Source organism: Gymnoscopelus braueri (genome assembly GCF_963280865.1).
Source record: "Gymnoscopelus braueri genome assembly, chromosome: 22".
Classification (NCBI taxonomy): Eukaryota; Metazoa; Chordata; class Actinopteri; order Myctophiformes; family Myctophidae; genus Gymnoscopelus; species Gymnoscopelus braueri.
The window spans coordinates 42,313,813-42,329,405 of record NC_137624.1 but is presented as its reverse complement, the minus strand read 5'-3'; the positions used below and the strand labels follow the sequence as shown (position 1 = coordinate 42,329,405).

The following is a 15,593-nucleotide window of genomic DNA, read 5'->3' as shown; positions in this document are numbered from 1 at the left end:
ATTACGATGTGATACACGACGGCGATGACTGATCGTCACCCAGACCATAGATTATAGGAGAGAACCTGTCCGTTTGTCCGTTATACCGTGTGAAAACCCGTTTATTTACCTATTTTGGACGAAAATGACTGGGGAAAAAAATCAAAAACCGGAAAAGGAATCCAGGCCATGAAACCGGATGCAGATGTCCGTGAAGTAAGTGGAACTCGAGAATAACATTGAATATTAAGCAGCATAGCGCAATCAGAGATTAAACAATGAACGCGCGTCAAGCGCGTCGAACGCGTCGACGGCCAACAGCAACTGGACAAAGTAGCTCTTGACGCGTTATTGCGTCGTCCGCAGTCAAAGAGGTTGAATTTGAAGGTTAGATAGTTGGTGGTCTCTCTTACTTCGGTAGGAAGACTGTTCCAGTGATGGGAGGCTCTAACAGAGAAGACTGTTTTACCAAACACACTCTGTCTGAATGGTACCTCACAGTCTCCTCTGGTAGCTGCCCTTGTTGTTCTGTCACCACTTTCTCTTCGCTCTATGAACTGTTTTAGTGGTGGAGGTGCAAGCCCATTTAAAACCTTAAAAATGAGACGAGCATCTGCAAAATGTTTAAAGCTATCAAAATTAAATAAATTATACTTTTGAACTATATACGGCAATGGTGGTAACGGTTGGGTTTTTGATCAAGTGTTTTTAATGTCCGTTTGTAAAGTGATTCTATGGGTTTGAGAGTTGTTAGATTTGTCTGTGACCAGGTTGTGAAGCAGTATGTGATGTGTGAGAAAATCATAGCATGCATGAAGAGTTTGCGTCTGTTGTTAGATATGGTCTTAGCCTAGGGTGCCTGGACTGTCACGCTACGGCCCAGGCCAACTATGATAACCTTGGTTCTGTTTCTGCAGGTCTGCTACAGGCGTAACGGCCACAACGAGATGGATGAGCCCATGTTCACTCAGCCACTCATGTACAAGCAGGTCAAGAAGCAGAAATGTGTTCTGCAAACGTTCGCCGAAAAACTCATCGCTGAGGGCGTCGTCACCAGACAAGATTATGAGGTAAAAAATATGATGATCATCTCTCTGCCGTATTTCATGGAAGAAAAGAAAGTAAGTAATACAATTGATACTGATAAAAGAATAACAAAGTCCAAAGGCACTCAATCTCCCAGAGATCCAAAGGAAAGCTACAATTTAGAGATTTAACACATTATTCCTGTAACAAAGTTTAATCCATTAAGACCGGGAACACATCTGTGTTATTTTAGGATTTATTTGGCTATTAAAAAATAGCAGATATACAAGCTCATAGCGCGGCACCGAGTGCCGCGCTATGAGCTTGTAGATCTGCTATTTTTAGGGAAATCTATAGCAGAAAAATCTGCTATTTTTAGAGAAATCTTTGAATATATGTTTTTTAAAGCAAACATTTTTAACTCCGATCTTTGCTTCTGGGGGTCCCTGGAACAACATATTTTGAGATGGGGGTCCGCGGCCAAATACATATCATTTTGGGTGGTCCTTCACAATGAAAAGTTTGAGAACCACCGATTATAGCAACATATGTTTTTTTCAAAAAGCTGTTAGGATTTAGAAGACATTTGCAGAATCCCCCAGAAGCAAAGATTTGAGTTACAAATGTTTGCTTTAAGAAATATATATTCAACGATTTGCACACATTTTCAAGATTTTTCTAAATCTATAGCCACAGCCAAATAAATCTAAAAATGACTCCGATGCGTTCCCGGATTGAAAGGGTTAATAAAGTGTCATGTTGTCCCTCCTTTTAGGAGGAGGTGGCGAAGTACGACCGGATCTGTGAGGAGGCGTACGCTCAGTCCAAAGACGAGAAGATACTCCACATCAAACACTGGCTGGACTCGCCCTGGCCAGGTGAGGGCGCTGCTTACCCTATTGTCTGACCGCATTGGCATTGTTTATGTCCATTCTTGTGCTTCTGTTTATGTGGACATAAATCAATATTTCAAGTGTGTGTTTGTATTACTATGGTGTGAGGACCAAATGTCCCCAAAAGTATAGTAGAATTTCAGAAACGGACATTATTGTGAGGACCATTTTCCTGGTCCTCAACAAGACAAATGGATGTTTTGAGATTAAGTATGATTAGATTAGTAAATTTGACTTCTGGGAAAATATTCGGGTTAGGTTTAGGATCAGACATTTGGGGGGGGAGGGGGAGGGGGAAGTTAGAGTTATGCCTGATTTATACCTAAGAATGCGTGTGTGTTTATTTTTATATCGACGAATCAGCACAAAACAATGTGAATAGATTTTTGCTTAAATTGATTAGTCTGATCAACCACTTAAGCCCTATTTTATACTTTGTGCTGTTGCTTACAAATAGCATTATTTAGAATGAATTAAAACAGGGGTCTTCAACAGGGGGTCCGGGACGCCTACGGGCCGGGGTCCTCAGGGGGTCCCCCAAATCTTTGTGTGATGGGGAACATTAGCCAAAAATAGCAGATCTATAAGCTCACAACGCCTCGCAGCGCGAGGCGTTGTGAGCTTGTAGGTCTGCTATTTTCGGAGATTTCGGGTACGGGGGGAAAAAGAGCAGACCAAGTACATGGCCAACGGTTAAGTTGACTAAGTTGATTAACATGATGTACTGTACACTGATGACAGTGAAAATGTTCTGCAATATCATTTTATACAACATATAGTGGGGGGGGGGGGTCCCTGCTTCATCTCTCCTTCAGCTAAGGGGTCCTTGGGCTGAAACATGTTGAAGACCCCTGAATTAAAACAATTAGTTTGATGAACATCTGTGATTTAATGTTTTTTTATTTTTATATTTATGTGTGTGTGTGTGTCAGTGGTCATCAATTTGTCCGTACACGGACAAATGTGTCCGTGGCAAGACCTGGCCTTGTCAGTAGCACATTTTAGATTTTTTGTTTTTTGTCTCCGCCAGGCCGAAAGGCATGGCGAGAGAGTATGTTTTGCACCCTGTCCGTCTGTCCTTCTGTCTGTGAACAGCTAATCTCCGGCACCGTTGGCCTGACTTTGCACACACACTCCCCGGATGCCAATTCCGAACCTCTGCCCCAAATCTTTCATTTTTTTCACATGGGCCCGTTGTAGCGCCACCATGAGGCCGATTTCTGACCTGGCGGAGACCTGTGCTCCGAGGAGCACTTTTTCTAGTTTACATAGCATTTTGTTCTCATGTTCTCATTTTGATCATATAAGACCCAATTACTGAATGTCAGTCTCCAGATTTTCCTCAGAATATGTAGGCTATGTCACTGATTTGCTATGACACTATGGCACATTAGTCCACTAGGACAGTGGTTCTCTAACTTTCTTATTTTCAAGGACCCCCCGAACTCTGAGAGTGCACAAATGGAACCAAACGGGTCCATTTGGTTCCATTTGTGCACTCTCAGAGTTACAGACCTGTAAAGGTAATTTAAGGCTATAGCTCTTTGTCCTTTTGGTAATATTATTGTCCACTCATTTGTGTCCATGGAAAAAATTAGAATTTTGACTGAAATGTCCACCATGACCCCTGGTGTGTGTGTGTGTGTGTGTGTGTGTGTGTGTGTGTGTGTGCACACGTGTGTGTGTGTGTGTGTGTGTGTGTGTGTGTGTGTGTGTAGGTTTCTTCACCCTAGATGGCCAGCCCCAGACTATGAGCTGCCCGTCCACAGGCATCAGTGAGGAAGACCTCTCTGCTATTGGACACATTGGTTCCTCTGTCCCCGTGGAGGACTTCACCATCCATGGAGGTACAGACATTATACACAGTACAGTTCACTATACATGGAGGTACACACTATTATACACAGTACAGTTCACTATGCATGGAGGTACAGACATTATACACAGTTCAGTTCATGATGACTAAAACTATGACTAAATATATTGACAATTTCGTCAACAAATAAAAACTAGACTAAAATGTCAGAGAGGGATCTAGAGGAGAAGAGATCCAGTAGAACTAAGACAAGTCATCATGAGTGCGCGTGGGTGTCACAGACCGAAAATGGCTGATCTACAAGCTCACAATGCGTCGCAGATCGGACTCAATATATTGCAGATATTGTAGATCGGCTATTTTCGGCATGCAGCTAAGTGAAAATCATTTCAATGCCATCACGGTCCGCCCAAAGTTTTTTTTAATTATATTTACTCGACTAAAATAAACATATATCCTCATTTTAAAGTGTCGCATATTACTCAAATAATGACCCACATAATAATAATAATAATAATAATTAATAATAATTAGAGTACCCAATTTCCCACTTTACACCGCATACCACAGTTGGTATGGTTCAGCATGGGTGGAGCGGGCATGTTTGATTGCATGTTCCCTACACTGGAGACAATGCAATCAAACAACCATCAAACAATATATCAATATATCAATATATCAACATATCAATATATCAATCAAACAAATATCATTCTCTGCAACTTAAACAATAAAGAATAATTAAACCTTTAACTTTAAGCTATGATAGAATTCCAGTTAGGTTATGGGAAAAATAACGCAGGAACTTACTATATTAGGTTATATGCATCATCGGTGGCACTGGCAGGGTGAACTGCCACATGACTAGAATATGACTAAAACTAAACCGAATTGTATTCAAAGGTCTATGACTCATACTAAATCAAAATTTGCTCTCAAAACCAACACTGGTGTGTGTGTTCTTCTGTACCCGTCTCAGGTCTGAGTCGCATCCTGAAGAGCCGTGCCAACATGGTGGACCAGCGGGTGTGTGACTGGGCTCTGGGCGAGTACATGGCCTTTGGCTCTCTGCTCAAAGAGGGGATCCACGTCCGCCTCAGCGGACAGGACGTGGAGAGAGGCACCTTCAGGTATAGGGCTGTCTGTCACCATTATGACGTTTTTTACATGACATAAATAATTTACATATCAGAGCATAAATAATTTACGATTAACGATTTAATTGTGTTTTTGTCCTATTGAACAAAATTGAATAAAAATTACATTTCTGTTTGGCTTTTTTAGGCTTTGAAGTTGCACAGGGCAGAAACGACAAATAACCTAAATATACAAAGACATGACAGACATAATCAAGTAACTTGATACTTTAAAAAAAGAGAACATTAATAGTGGAAGTAGCCTCACTATTCTTTTAAATGTTAAGCATATGAACATTTTTCAACATTATGACGATTATGCAAAAAATGATAATAATTGTGACAGCCATATCTTCAGGTGGATATGCAATAAAGCTAACAATAAATATCCGATTTACACACACACTCTCACTCTCTCACACACACACACACACACACACACACACACACACAGACAGACACACACACACGACACGCACCATCACATTCCATTCCCTCCCTCGTTGCCATAATGTGTTGTGTGTGTGTGTGTGTGTGTGTGTGTGTGTCCGTCCACAGTCACCGACACCATGTCCTCCATGACCAGAACGTTGACAAGCGGGTCTGCATCCCCATGAACCACATCTCCTCCAACCAGGCTCCTTACACTGTGTGTAACAGCTCTCTGTCTGAGTACGGAGTACTGGGTCAGTACTGTACTGTACAGCACAATAATGTATTAATGTATGAGTACTGGTTCAGATATGAGTACTAGCAGATCTACATGCTCACCACACGTCGCGATGCCACGTGTGGTGAGCTTGTAGATCTGCTATTTTCCCAAGTTTGGGTCCCAGGGAGACATCAAATGGGTCTCGAGCTAAAAAGTCGTCTTAATAACATGTTATCTAAATCATTGATTCTCAAACTGGGGTCCGGGGACCCCCAGTGGTCCTTGAGGGGGTCCCCAGCTAAATGATAGATAATTAGGAACCAAATGGACCTTTATGGGTCTGTAACTCTGAGAGTGTACAAATGGAACCAAATGGACCCTAACGGGTCCATTTGGTTCCATTTGTACTCTCTCAGAGTTAAATTAACATTGATTTTTCAATATAAATTGGGGTCCCAGAGATAGAAATGCCATTAAATGGGGGTCCGTAGCCCTAATGCATGTCAAACTGGGAGTCCTTGAAATTAAAATGGTTGAGAATCACTGCTAGAGCCATAAACAATCTTCTTTTATGGGGGTCTCTGGCATATCTTTTCAAATGGGGGTCCGCAGCCTAAAATGTGTCTATTTGGGGGTCCTTGACATGAAAAAGTTTGAGAACCACTGATCTAAATGACATTTTGTCCATCCTGCATACTGTGTAGGTTTTGAGCTGGGCTTCGCCATGGCCAGCCCCAACGCCCTGGTCCTGTGGGAGGCCCAGTTCGGGGACTTCCACAACACGGCCCAGTGCATCATAGACCAGTTCATCTGTCCGGGCCAGGCCAAGTGGGTCCGCCAGAACGGCATCGTCCTGCTGCTCCCCCACGGCATGGAGGGAATGGTAGGAACAACACCACCACCGCTTACTCTCAACCTCTCTTTTTTCATTTCAAGGACCCCCAGTTTGATATGCATTAATCCACAGACAGATTTAAAAAAAAGTTCTCTGGGACCCCAGTTCCTCAGTATTTATTTAACCCATAACTCAAATCTGTGCTTCTGGGGGGTCCCTGGAACAAAACATTTTGAGATGGGGGTCTGCGGCCAAATACATATCTAAAAATGTTTTCTAAATCCTAACAGTATGTTGCTATATCAGTGGCGCTCCATGTCAAGGACCCCCAGACAGTCGCGTAACGAGGCAACAGTAGGCCCCGACGCGAGGTGGTCACAGCGGGCCCTCATGAACGCGCATGCGGGTTTGTGACGGATTTCGGGTACATAAACAACGGTTTTGTAACCGACCAAACACTACTGAATGAAGGAAAAACACAGAAAACGGCCATAGTCATCCCCTCCTCCCATAAAATTAACGTGACAGTCATGGTCCGAATTTGAGATATTATGTTGCGACATAAAATCAACCTTGGTTAACAATTACAATGTTAAGGGGCCCACCCCTTTTTTTACTTTTTTTTTCTTTTAATATAAATTTTTCCCCCTTTTTTTTTCTGGGTGGGGAGGGGCCCCTAACGTCATGGGCCCCAACGCAACCGCGTTGTCTGCGTGACGGTAGTGACGCCCCTGCCCCCAGAAATGATATGTATTTGGCCGTGGACCCCCATCTCAAAATATGATGTTCCAGGGACCCCCAGAAGCACAGATCGGAGTAAAAATGTTTGCTTTAAAACATATATATATATATATTCAAAGATTTGCACAAATTCTCCAAGATAAAAATGTAAAAAAAAATTGCAGATCTACAGCCGCCTTATGAGCTTGTTTATCTGCTATTTTTGAATAGCCAAAGAAATCTTAAAATGACACTGATGTGTTCCTGGTCTTAATGGATTAAGTATCAGAAAAATGGATAATTCTAAATACTCGATTAAAGTAAAAGTAGATGTACTTAGAAACGTTCCATGGTGGGTTGGTGTGTACTAATGGTTGGTGTGTGCTAATGGTTGTTACTCTCCACCTCTACTCAGGGTCCAGAGCACTCGTCGGCGCGTCCGGAGAGGTTTCTGCAGATGTGCAACGATGACCCAGACGTTTTCCCTGTGAGTTTGTGTGAGAGCTACAGTAGCTTGTGTTATCTACACTAGTACCAGGGGTTCTCAGCCTGTGGGCCGGGCCCACTGGCAGGCCGTGAGGACAATGTATTATTGGGCCCCCCAAATAACAGTAAAGTATACTATGTTAGTTCCATTGATATAAAGCCAGCACACAATCGATTCTAGCTGGAACACATTAAAATACATATGCTCTGAATGCTGAGAACCACTGATCTAATACAGATCTATGTCATTCAAAGGTTATATTCACACTGCTGGTCCAAATCTGAGTTTTGTCCTATCCAGATTGGAATAAGATAGATTTTTTTTATCAAATCTGAACAGCAAGAAAACAACAAAAAACTAATTTTTGTGAATTCACAGGGACAGTAGTTTGAATTCAAATTTGATTTCTAATGGTGTGTCTCAGTCTGGACACTCAGACACTGAAGCTTGATTCATACGTACGATGGTGTCACTCACCAAGAATAGCCGACCTACAAGCTCACAACGCGTCACAGATGTGGCTCGTTGTGAACTTGTAGATCGACTATTTTCACCACGAGACGCTGCCTTGCGAATTATTTTAATAAAAACACATCACTTTCTAACTGTCATCAGAAAGCGCCTGACGAGGAGTTCGCCATGCGTCAGCTGTACGACTGTAACTGGATCGTAGTCAACTGCTCTACGCCGGCCAACCTCTTCCATGTGCTCCGCCGGCAGATCCTCAAGCCCTTCAGGAAGCCAGTGAGTCTCTCTCACACACACACACACACACACACACACACACACACACACACACACACACACACACACACACACACACACACACACACTAGAGTCCCACCGTATCGTTGCTGTCGTGCAGAAACCTCTTATCTCCATTTTTTTTTTGTAAATTAACACCCAACTTGATCATACTACAGCGTCACACAAAAGTATCCAAAGTAGCAGATCTGCAAGCTTGAGACGCGGCGCGAAGCGACACGTTTTGAGCGCGTTTTTAGCGTTTCTGCTATTTCCGAATTTGAATCCCGAAAAGTTACAGTTTTGGACACTTATGAGGTTTCCACCCGACAGAGACCATTTGCCAGGTTGTTGGGGCCCATGTTGATCCTGATTTTGGAGCGTCCTTAATTATTATTAATAATTACTGATGTTTTCACACACAGAAAATGCAAGATTTTCGAATCAATTTAAAAAAACTTTAGATTCGATCTTGCCAACATTTAACTTAAATTAAAGGTGAAAGTGAAACCTATTTTCAGGTTTCAAAGTGATTAAAAAATCGGAACACATCGGCTGCAGAATTGTTGATACTAATATCATCAAAAGTAATAAAATACTAATAATACAAAATACTAAATGAATGGCCAATACAAATATGATGGACTGGTCAGGCTCTAAAACATACAGAAAACAACAGTATGGCTCATATAGCTGACCACTGCTCTTTACTGTCTGTCTGTCTGTCTGTCTGTCTGTCTGTCTGTCTCTCTCTAATTCCAGCTGATTGTATTTACTCCAAAGTCTCTTTTGCGCCACCCAGAGGCCAAGTCCAGCTTTGATGACATGCTACCAGGTGAACTGTCTTTTTCTTTTTTTATTAACAACTTAAACCCTCTATACTTAGTAAACTAACACTTAGTTGACCAGGGTTGGCTCTGTACTTGTTTATTTTTCCTTTTTTCCCCCATCTACACCATGGGCCCTATCTTGCACGCCGCAACTATTTTGAAAAACATTTGGTTGGTTGGTTATAGCCGATCAACATTGACATGTTGTGAGCTTGTAGATTGACTATTTCAAAATATTTTTAAAAATAGTTAAAAATGCCAAAAAAAAATTATATAAGGGGTAAGGCAAGATGCGGAAATCGGGCCTCTTCCTTACTTCCTTCACAGGAACAGAGCCTTAATTAGTATAATTGGTAAGACCTGTGAAGTAAGTAAGGACATACCTCTGCTGGTGTGATTTAGCTCTGCCAAAATAACTCATCTAGAAGCTCACGTACGTAGTGGCTTGTAGATCTGCTATTTTGACAATTTTGACATTATTATTTTTTTTGAAACAATTCGCTGAGGCTTATATTCCCAACAAGAAAGGAAAACCGGTGCGCTTCCTCTGGATGGCTTCTTAATTTAGGCAGTGGGTGCTCAGCTATGTAAATAACTCAAAGGAAAACCACCTAAAAAAGCGGCAAAGATGCAAGGCAGTGGCTCAGATGTGGTTTCTCATTTTATTGAGATGCTAACATGTTTCGGCCGCAGCCTTCCTCAGAGCAGATTAGGTTAAACCTAATCTGCTCCAGGTTGAGAGTGGTTAAGAAGTATTTTCTAGTGCAGTATTTACTGTACTACTTGATCCTATAGTATAGGGCAGGGGTCTTCAACCTTTTCAGGCCAAGGGACCCCCTAACTGAGAGAGAGATGAAGCAGGGACCCCCACTATATATTACATAACATTGTGTTGCAGATTAAAGCTTTTCATAGATGTTGGATTCATGTTAATGTGTATTTTCAGACATTTAACCACTTAAACCGTCAATACTTTGTAAACTTTCACTCTGTACTTGGTTTGCTCTTTTTCCCCTCGCCGAAAATAGCCGATCTACAAGCTCTCAACGCCTCGCGCTGCGAGGCATTGAGAGCTTGTAGATCGGCTATTTTCGGCTAAAGTTGTCCTTAGAATAGGGATGCTAGGGCTCAAGTGGTTAATGTAAAAAAACAATGATCCTTTCACACAGAGATGTGGCAGACCCCTGTAGCAACTCTGAGGACCCCCTAGGGGTCCCGGACCCCCTGTTGAAGACCCCTGGTATAACGCGTACTACTGTATGATGTACTTATGTTCTTCAGGGACACACTTCCAGCGCATAATACCAGACGTCGGGTCTGCATCCACCAACGCAGACCTGGTGAAAAGAGTGATTTTCTGCACCGGTAAAGTCTACTATGAACTGACCCGCGAACGCAAGACCAGAGCCATGGAGGAGACCGTGGCTATCATTCGCATTGAACAGGTCAATAATAACAATACATTACATTTATTTCCCAGTAGATCCCAAATGTTTCAATGCCCCCTATAGAGCAGTAGTAGCCACCATTTTGTGGTGCCACAGATCGAAAGCCCATTCATCTTTCCCATAGAGGTTATTATTTTACGCCTGGAACAAAGCCATCCAGGCTCCTGGTGAATCATGGCCATAAAACATTTGATTCTGTGGCAAAGAATATTAGAAAAAAAACGCAAAGTAGCCTATATAATATAATTACATTTTGAAATGTTTTTGGACACAGAATCAAAGGTTTTTATGGTCATGATTTAAGCTTGGTTCCAGGCTTGGTTCCAGGCTTAAAATAATTACTATAAATATTTTCGGGAAAAGCAAAATGGGAAAGTATCTGCTTGTCATTTTAGATTTGAGCTATATACTGTACTGCAGGGGTCTTCAACGTTTTCAGGCCAAGGACCCCCTAGCTGAGAGAGAGATGAATCAGGGACCCCCTCTATATTGTATAAAATTGTGTTTCAGATAAACTTTTGCTGCTAATTTTTCCCTATACACCTATAACTCGTTGCCAAAAATAGCCGATCTACAAGCTCACAACACGCGAGGCGTTGTGAGCTTGTAGATCTGCTATTTTTGGCTAAAGTTCTCCTCAGAAAAGGGATGCTAGGGTTCAAGTGGTTAATGTAAAAAAAAATCATATCATACAAAGATTTGCGGACCCCCTGTAGTAACTCTGAGGACCCCCTAGGGGTCCCAGACCCCCTGTTGAAGACCCCTGCTGTACTGTATGGCAACAAAAGTTTTTCAGTAAACTCTTAGGATTTAGAACTGTGGTTTAAGAACAGTGGTTCTCAAAAATAGCAGATCTACAAGCTCACAGCTCGTGACTTTGTGCCCGACAGCGACAATATATATATTGTGGTATGATTTTGTCCATATGGCCCAACTGGAATATGTAATGAGATCAATAATATATTTAGTAAAAACATCTCTCTCCCGCCAGCTGTCTCCGTTCCCCTTTGATCTGGTCAAAGTGGAGGCGGAACGCTTTCCTAGCGCCGACCTGCTCTGGTGTCAGGAGGAACACAAGAACCAGGGTTACTATGACTACGTCAAGCCCCGCCTCCGCACCACCACCAGCCGCACACGCCCTGTATGGTAAGCTCCGCCTTGTTTGTTTGTTTCCTTTCTGCTCAGTGGTTTTACTTTGATTGATTGATATCTTTATTGATTGTGAAATAAACATAATTATGCCTTAAAAAAAACATACGTCTAACCCACCAGAATCAAAAGGATAACGCAAATAAAGCTTACTGTTTCCATTGCGGTCCTTAGTATGAGATGTATTAAAGGGATTCTAGGCAACTTCAGAGATCAAAAAAAGAAAAAAACTGTTGTCAAACAGTTAGTACCGTTGACTGACAACCCCTTCAGCCTATCAGCAGTTCATTCTCCTTCAGCCAATCAGCAGCTCATTTCCCCCTGCACCAGCTAATATGACGCAAGGGGACTTTAGAAGGGGCTATGCCGAAAATAGGTTGCTTTATTCGGATACATACGTGTCACTGCCCGCCCCTGCCGGTTCTCAGATTTTTTTATTTTTAAATAGGCTCCGTCATGATTAATTGACCACATATATGAAGTTAAACAACTAAATTCTATCCAAACGCTATCTTAAAAGTAAATTCCGTGCCTCAAAAAAGTAGTTTGCGAGCGTTTTAAAGTGACGCACGGACGCGCACATGCGTGCGTTTCATTTACGTCCCGGACAGAGCCGGATACCCGGATGTCAAAACATAAACTGTAGGGAAAATACAGATTTCAGAAAGAGGACTGTTTCAATGCAGGAAAACACCCCAGCATCATTATATAGTGGCTGATAGAGGGGGAAAAAAAGCAATATATATATATATATATATATATAAATCTTTTTTAATTTAGGCTTCAAGTTACCTAGAATCCCGTCATGTAAGTGTGGTGAGTGTGTGAATGTATGTGTGTGTGTGTGCAGAATGTGCTAATGTCTGCAAGTGCAAAGGCACACATGAAGAGCAGTGCAGACTTAATGCAAGGGCTTTAAATGCTGCAGCGCTGGGCACCAAACTTTGGGGGGGCGGCGGCAGGGGGGGGTACCAAACGGCAGGGCAAAAGTGAGGGAAGACTCGACTATCGCGGACAGAACGCAGAACATTTTAAGCTATGGCTGCTGAAGGAGCTAAAATGGTGAAACAACGATGAAAAAGCATAGTGAAGCAAAGTGAAGCAAAGTGAAGAAAAGTGAAGCAAATAGCGCTATTTCTGCTTTTTTTCATTTCATTTCAACATTTTTCAACATGGAAACGATTATGACTATTATGCAAAAATGATTGCGACTATCTCAAATAATTGCGATTAGATGATTATGTTATTATTGTGACAGGGCCTACTGAGTATCTAGAAAAGCGCTATATAAATTGTATGTATTATTATTATTATTATTATAATTTGTGGTGTGTGTGTGTGTGGTGTTTGTGCAGGTATGCTGGGCGTGAGCCTGCAGCCGCTCCAGCCACCGGTAACAAGCAGACTCACCTGCTGGAGCTGCAGCGCTTCATGGACACAGCGTTCAACCTCCAAGCCTTCTCAGGGAAACCCTAACCAACCAACCAACCAACCAACCAACCAACCAACCAACCAACCAACCAACCAACTAACCAACCGTGTTCCTCAGCGGTGGCGACGCCCGATTCGTCGCATTCCGCGATAGGCTGCATGTGAGCTTGTAGGGCGGCTGTTTGTTGCGGCCGTGCGACGCTGTTGAGCGACGGAGTATGAATCTGGCTTACAGGGGGGAGATAAGTGGGTTTTTGTGCTTTAGAGCAGGGGTTCTCAAACATTGGGTCGGGAGTCGGGACCCATTTGTGGGTCGCGGACACGTTTTTATGGGTAGCGACGCGATTAAACATCCCCTTTTTTCATTTATTTCCTATTTTTTTGTTTATTATATATAAAAAACAATACATAAAATATACAAAAAAGAATAAAAATAACTTTTAAAAATAAATCTAATAAAAATTCCATTAATATTTTCACTAGTTGCAGTGGTGTAAAGTAACTAATTACATTTAGGCTACTTAAGTACTGTACTTAAGTAAAATGTGGAGGTATTTTTACTTTACTTGAGTATATCCAGGTTTCAGTACTTTTACTTCTACTCCACTACATCTCGGAGGCAAATATTGTACTTTTACTCCACTACAATTATTTGGAAACTTTAGTTACTAATTACTTTGTAAAACATGCATCAAAACATGCATCAACCACTTCAGCCACGGCTATTTGAAAACAGCAGATCTACAAGCTCACAGCACAAGAGTTGTGAGCTTGTAGATCTGCTATTTTCCAAGGATTTTCATATATTTGGAAACGTGAAATGGAATATTGTGCATAATGACTACTTTTACTTTTAGTACTTAAGTATATTTTGACGCCAATACTTTTGTACTTTTCCTCAAGTACATTTTTTATTCTGGACTTTTACTTGTAACAGAGTATGTCTACATTGCAGTATTGAGCTAAAACGTTTGAGAACCCTTGCTTTTAGAGTGTTTGTTCAGTAACAGGGGTCTCACCCCACAGACTGTAAGAAATATGGACGAAGGGAACCGTCATGTGACCACATTGGTTTCTACACAACCGTTTTGAAGCCACTTTTTTTCAGCGAATTCAAATCCACCATCTTGGAAACTTCCCGTTCCCGAAAAGCAACCGGAAACGACTGCTATTGGCTGCAACCGCAGCGAGGGGCGTGTCCTCACTCGGCAGAACCAGTAGAAGCCCCAGAAGCATTACCCTACTTTATCCTTAATTTTAAAATGAATGAGACCATAATTTGCTAAACGCATAACGTCACCTTGCTAAACTAATGGCCTAAGTCATTTTTTGAGGAAAATGATATTTTTGCCTAAGTCAGCTCCTCATGACACTGGCCACCTCTGGTAAAATGGCCCATTTCCTAATTGTAAAGGATCATGATGTTCCCTCCCCTTTGAGTATAATGGCCTCTCTCCCTAGTGTGACTTAGGCCAAAATAGGCCATTTGGTCATGGTTTTGTGACTTAGGCCAAATAATTTACTGATTTAGGCCATTTAATTTTTTTTTTTTGGCGTAAGTCAGATTTAATCCTATTTAAACCTATTTAAATCTCTTATGTTACATAACTGACAGTGTTATTTTTATTTTAATAGTCATAATTTGTTATAAACATTTGGGGGAAATGATTAAGAAATATCATATAGTTTTGTTTTGGATCCGTTTTTTATTTTCCTGAAAAACGTACAAAAATGACATAGGCCATTAGTTTAGCAAGACGATGATGTCATGATATGAGTTTTAGTAGATCCATGCTAGCCTGGCATGGCCAGACTAATAGCACTGTGTATATATTAGTCTGGAATCTCTCTGTGTGGAACCTGCCATTTCCAAGGGGCGGATAAAAAAAAAATGCCTCGGGCGATAAAACCCGCCCTATATTTCCATACTGGGCCCCGATTGGTGCCCCACAACTTCGGGGGGAAGCGAAATCCAATCACAGCCGAGTGGGGCCAGACCAATTGCTATTTTTTTTTTTTTTTTGCACTGGCAGATTCGTCTGGATCCATGCCTCTGCCCCCCCCCCCCTCTCTCTGGTCATTTATTTTTATGGCCGCCGGTGGTGATATGTTTTGTCCCTGCTTCTGGTCGGACTGACTTTAATACACACATTTCCTTTTTGGTAAATGTAGACCGTCTGATAATGTTTGATATTCATGTTTATTATCACTATTTAACAATTTAATAAAAAATGGATGTTAAGAAAATGTTCCCCCCTTTTTGAGGGATTATGTTTTCGGGCCTGTGAGTCGGTCGGTCTGTCTGTCTGTCTGTGAGCAGCTGGTCTCAGTCGCTGGACCGGTCGGCGTGAAACTTTGCACGCACACTGCCACCGTAGGCCAAAGGACGAACCACCAACCCACATGTTTTAAATCGGCCTCATCATATAAAGCAGGGGTCTTCAACA

The 15,593-nt window shown here is 41.9% G+C and overlaps 1 protein-coding gene across 2 annotated transcripts in view; it reads left to right on the top strand.

Annotated features, from left to right (window-relative positions):
- Window positions 1-15,303, top strand: part of LOC308077789 (2-oxoglutarate dehydrogenase complex component E1-like) — a 41,428-nt gene extending 26,125 nt beyond the window's left edge. For both annotated transcript variants that reach the window (XM_080418719.1, XM_080418720.1), the window contains 12 exons: window positions 897-1,049; window positions 1,781-1,883; window positions 3,617-3,745; window positions 4,694-4,844; window positions 5,409-5,536; window positions 6,207-6,385; window positions 7,473-7,544; window positions 8,160-8,288; window positions 9,051-9,123; window positions 10,400-10,563; window positions 11,558-11,712; window positions 13,071-15,303. In XM_080418719.1, coding sequence (XP_080274845.1) covers window positions 897-1,049; window positions 1,781-1,883; window positions 3,617-3,745; window positions 4,694-4,844; window positions 5,409-5,536; window positions 6,207-6,385; window positions 7,473-7,544; window positions 8,160-8,288; window positions 9,051-9,123; window positions 10,400-10,563; window positions 11,558-11,712; window positions 13,071-13,191 — 1,557 coding nt within the window. In that variant the 3' untranslated portion in view covers window positions 13,192-15,303. The remainder of the gene's footprint in view (window positions 1-896; window positions 1,050-1,780; window positions 1,884-3,616; window positions 3,746-4,693; window positions 4,845-5,408; window positions 5,537-6,206; window positions 6,386-7,472; window positions 7,545-8,159; window positions 8,289-9,050; window positions 9,124-10,399; window positions 10,564-11,557; window positions 11,713-13,070) is intronic.
- The last annotated feature ends 290 nt before the right edge of the window (window positions 15,304-15,593 follow it).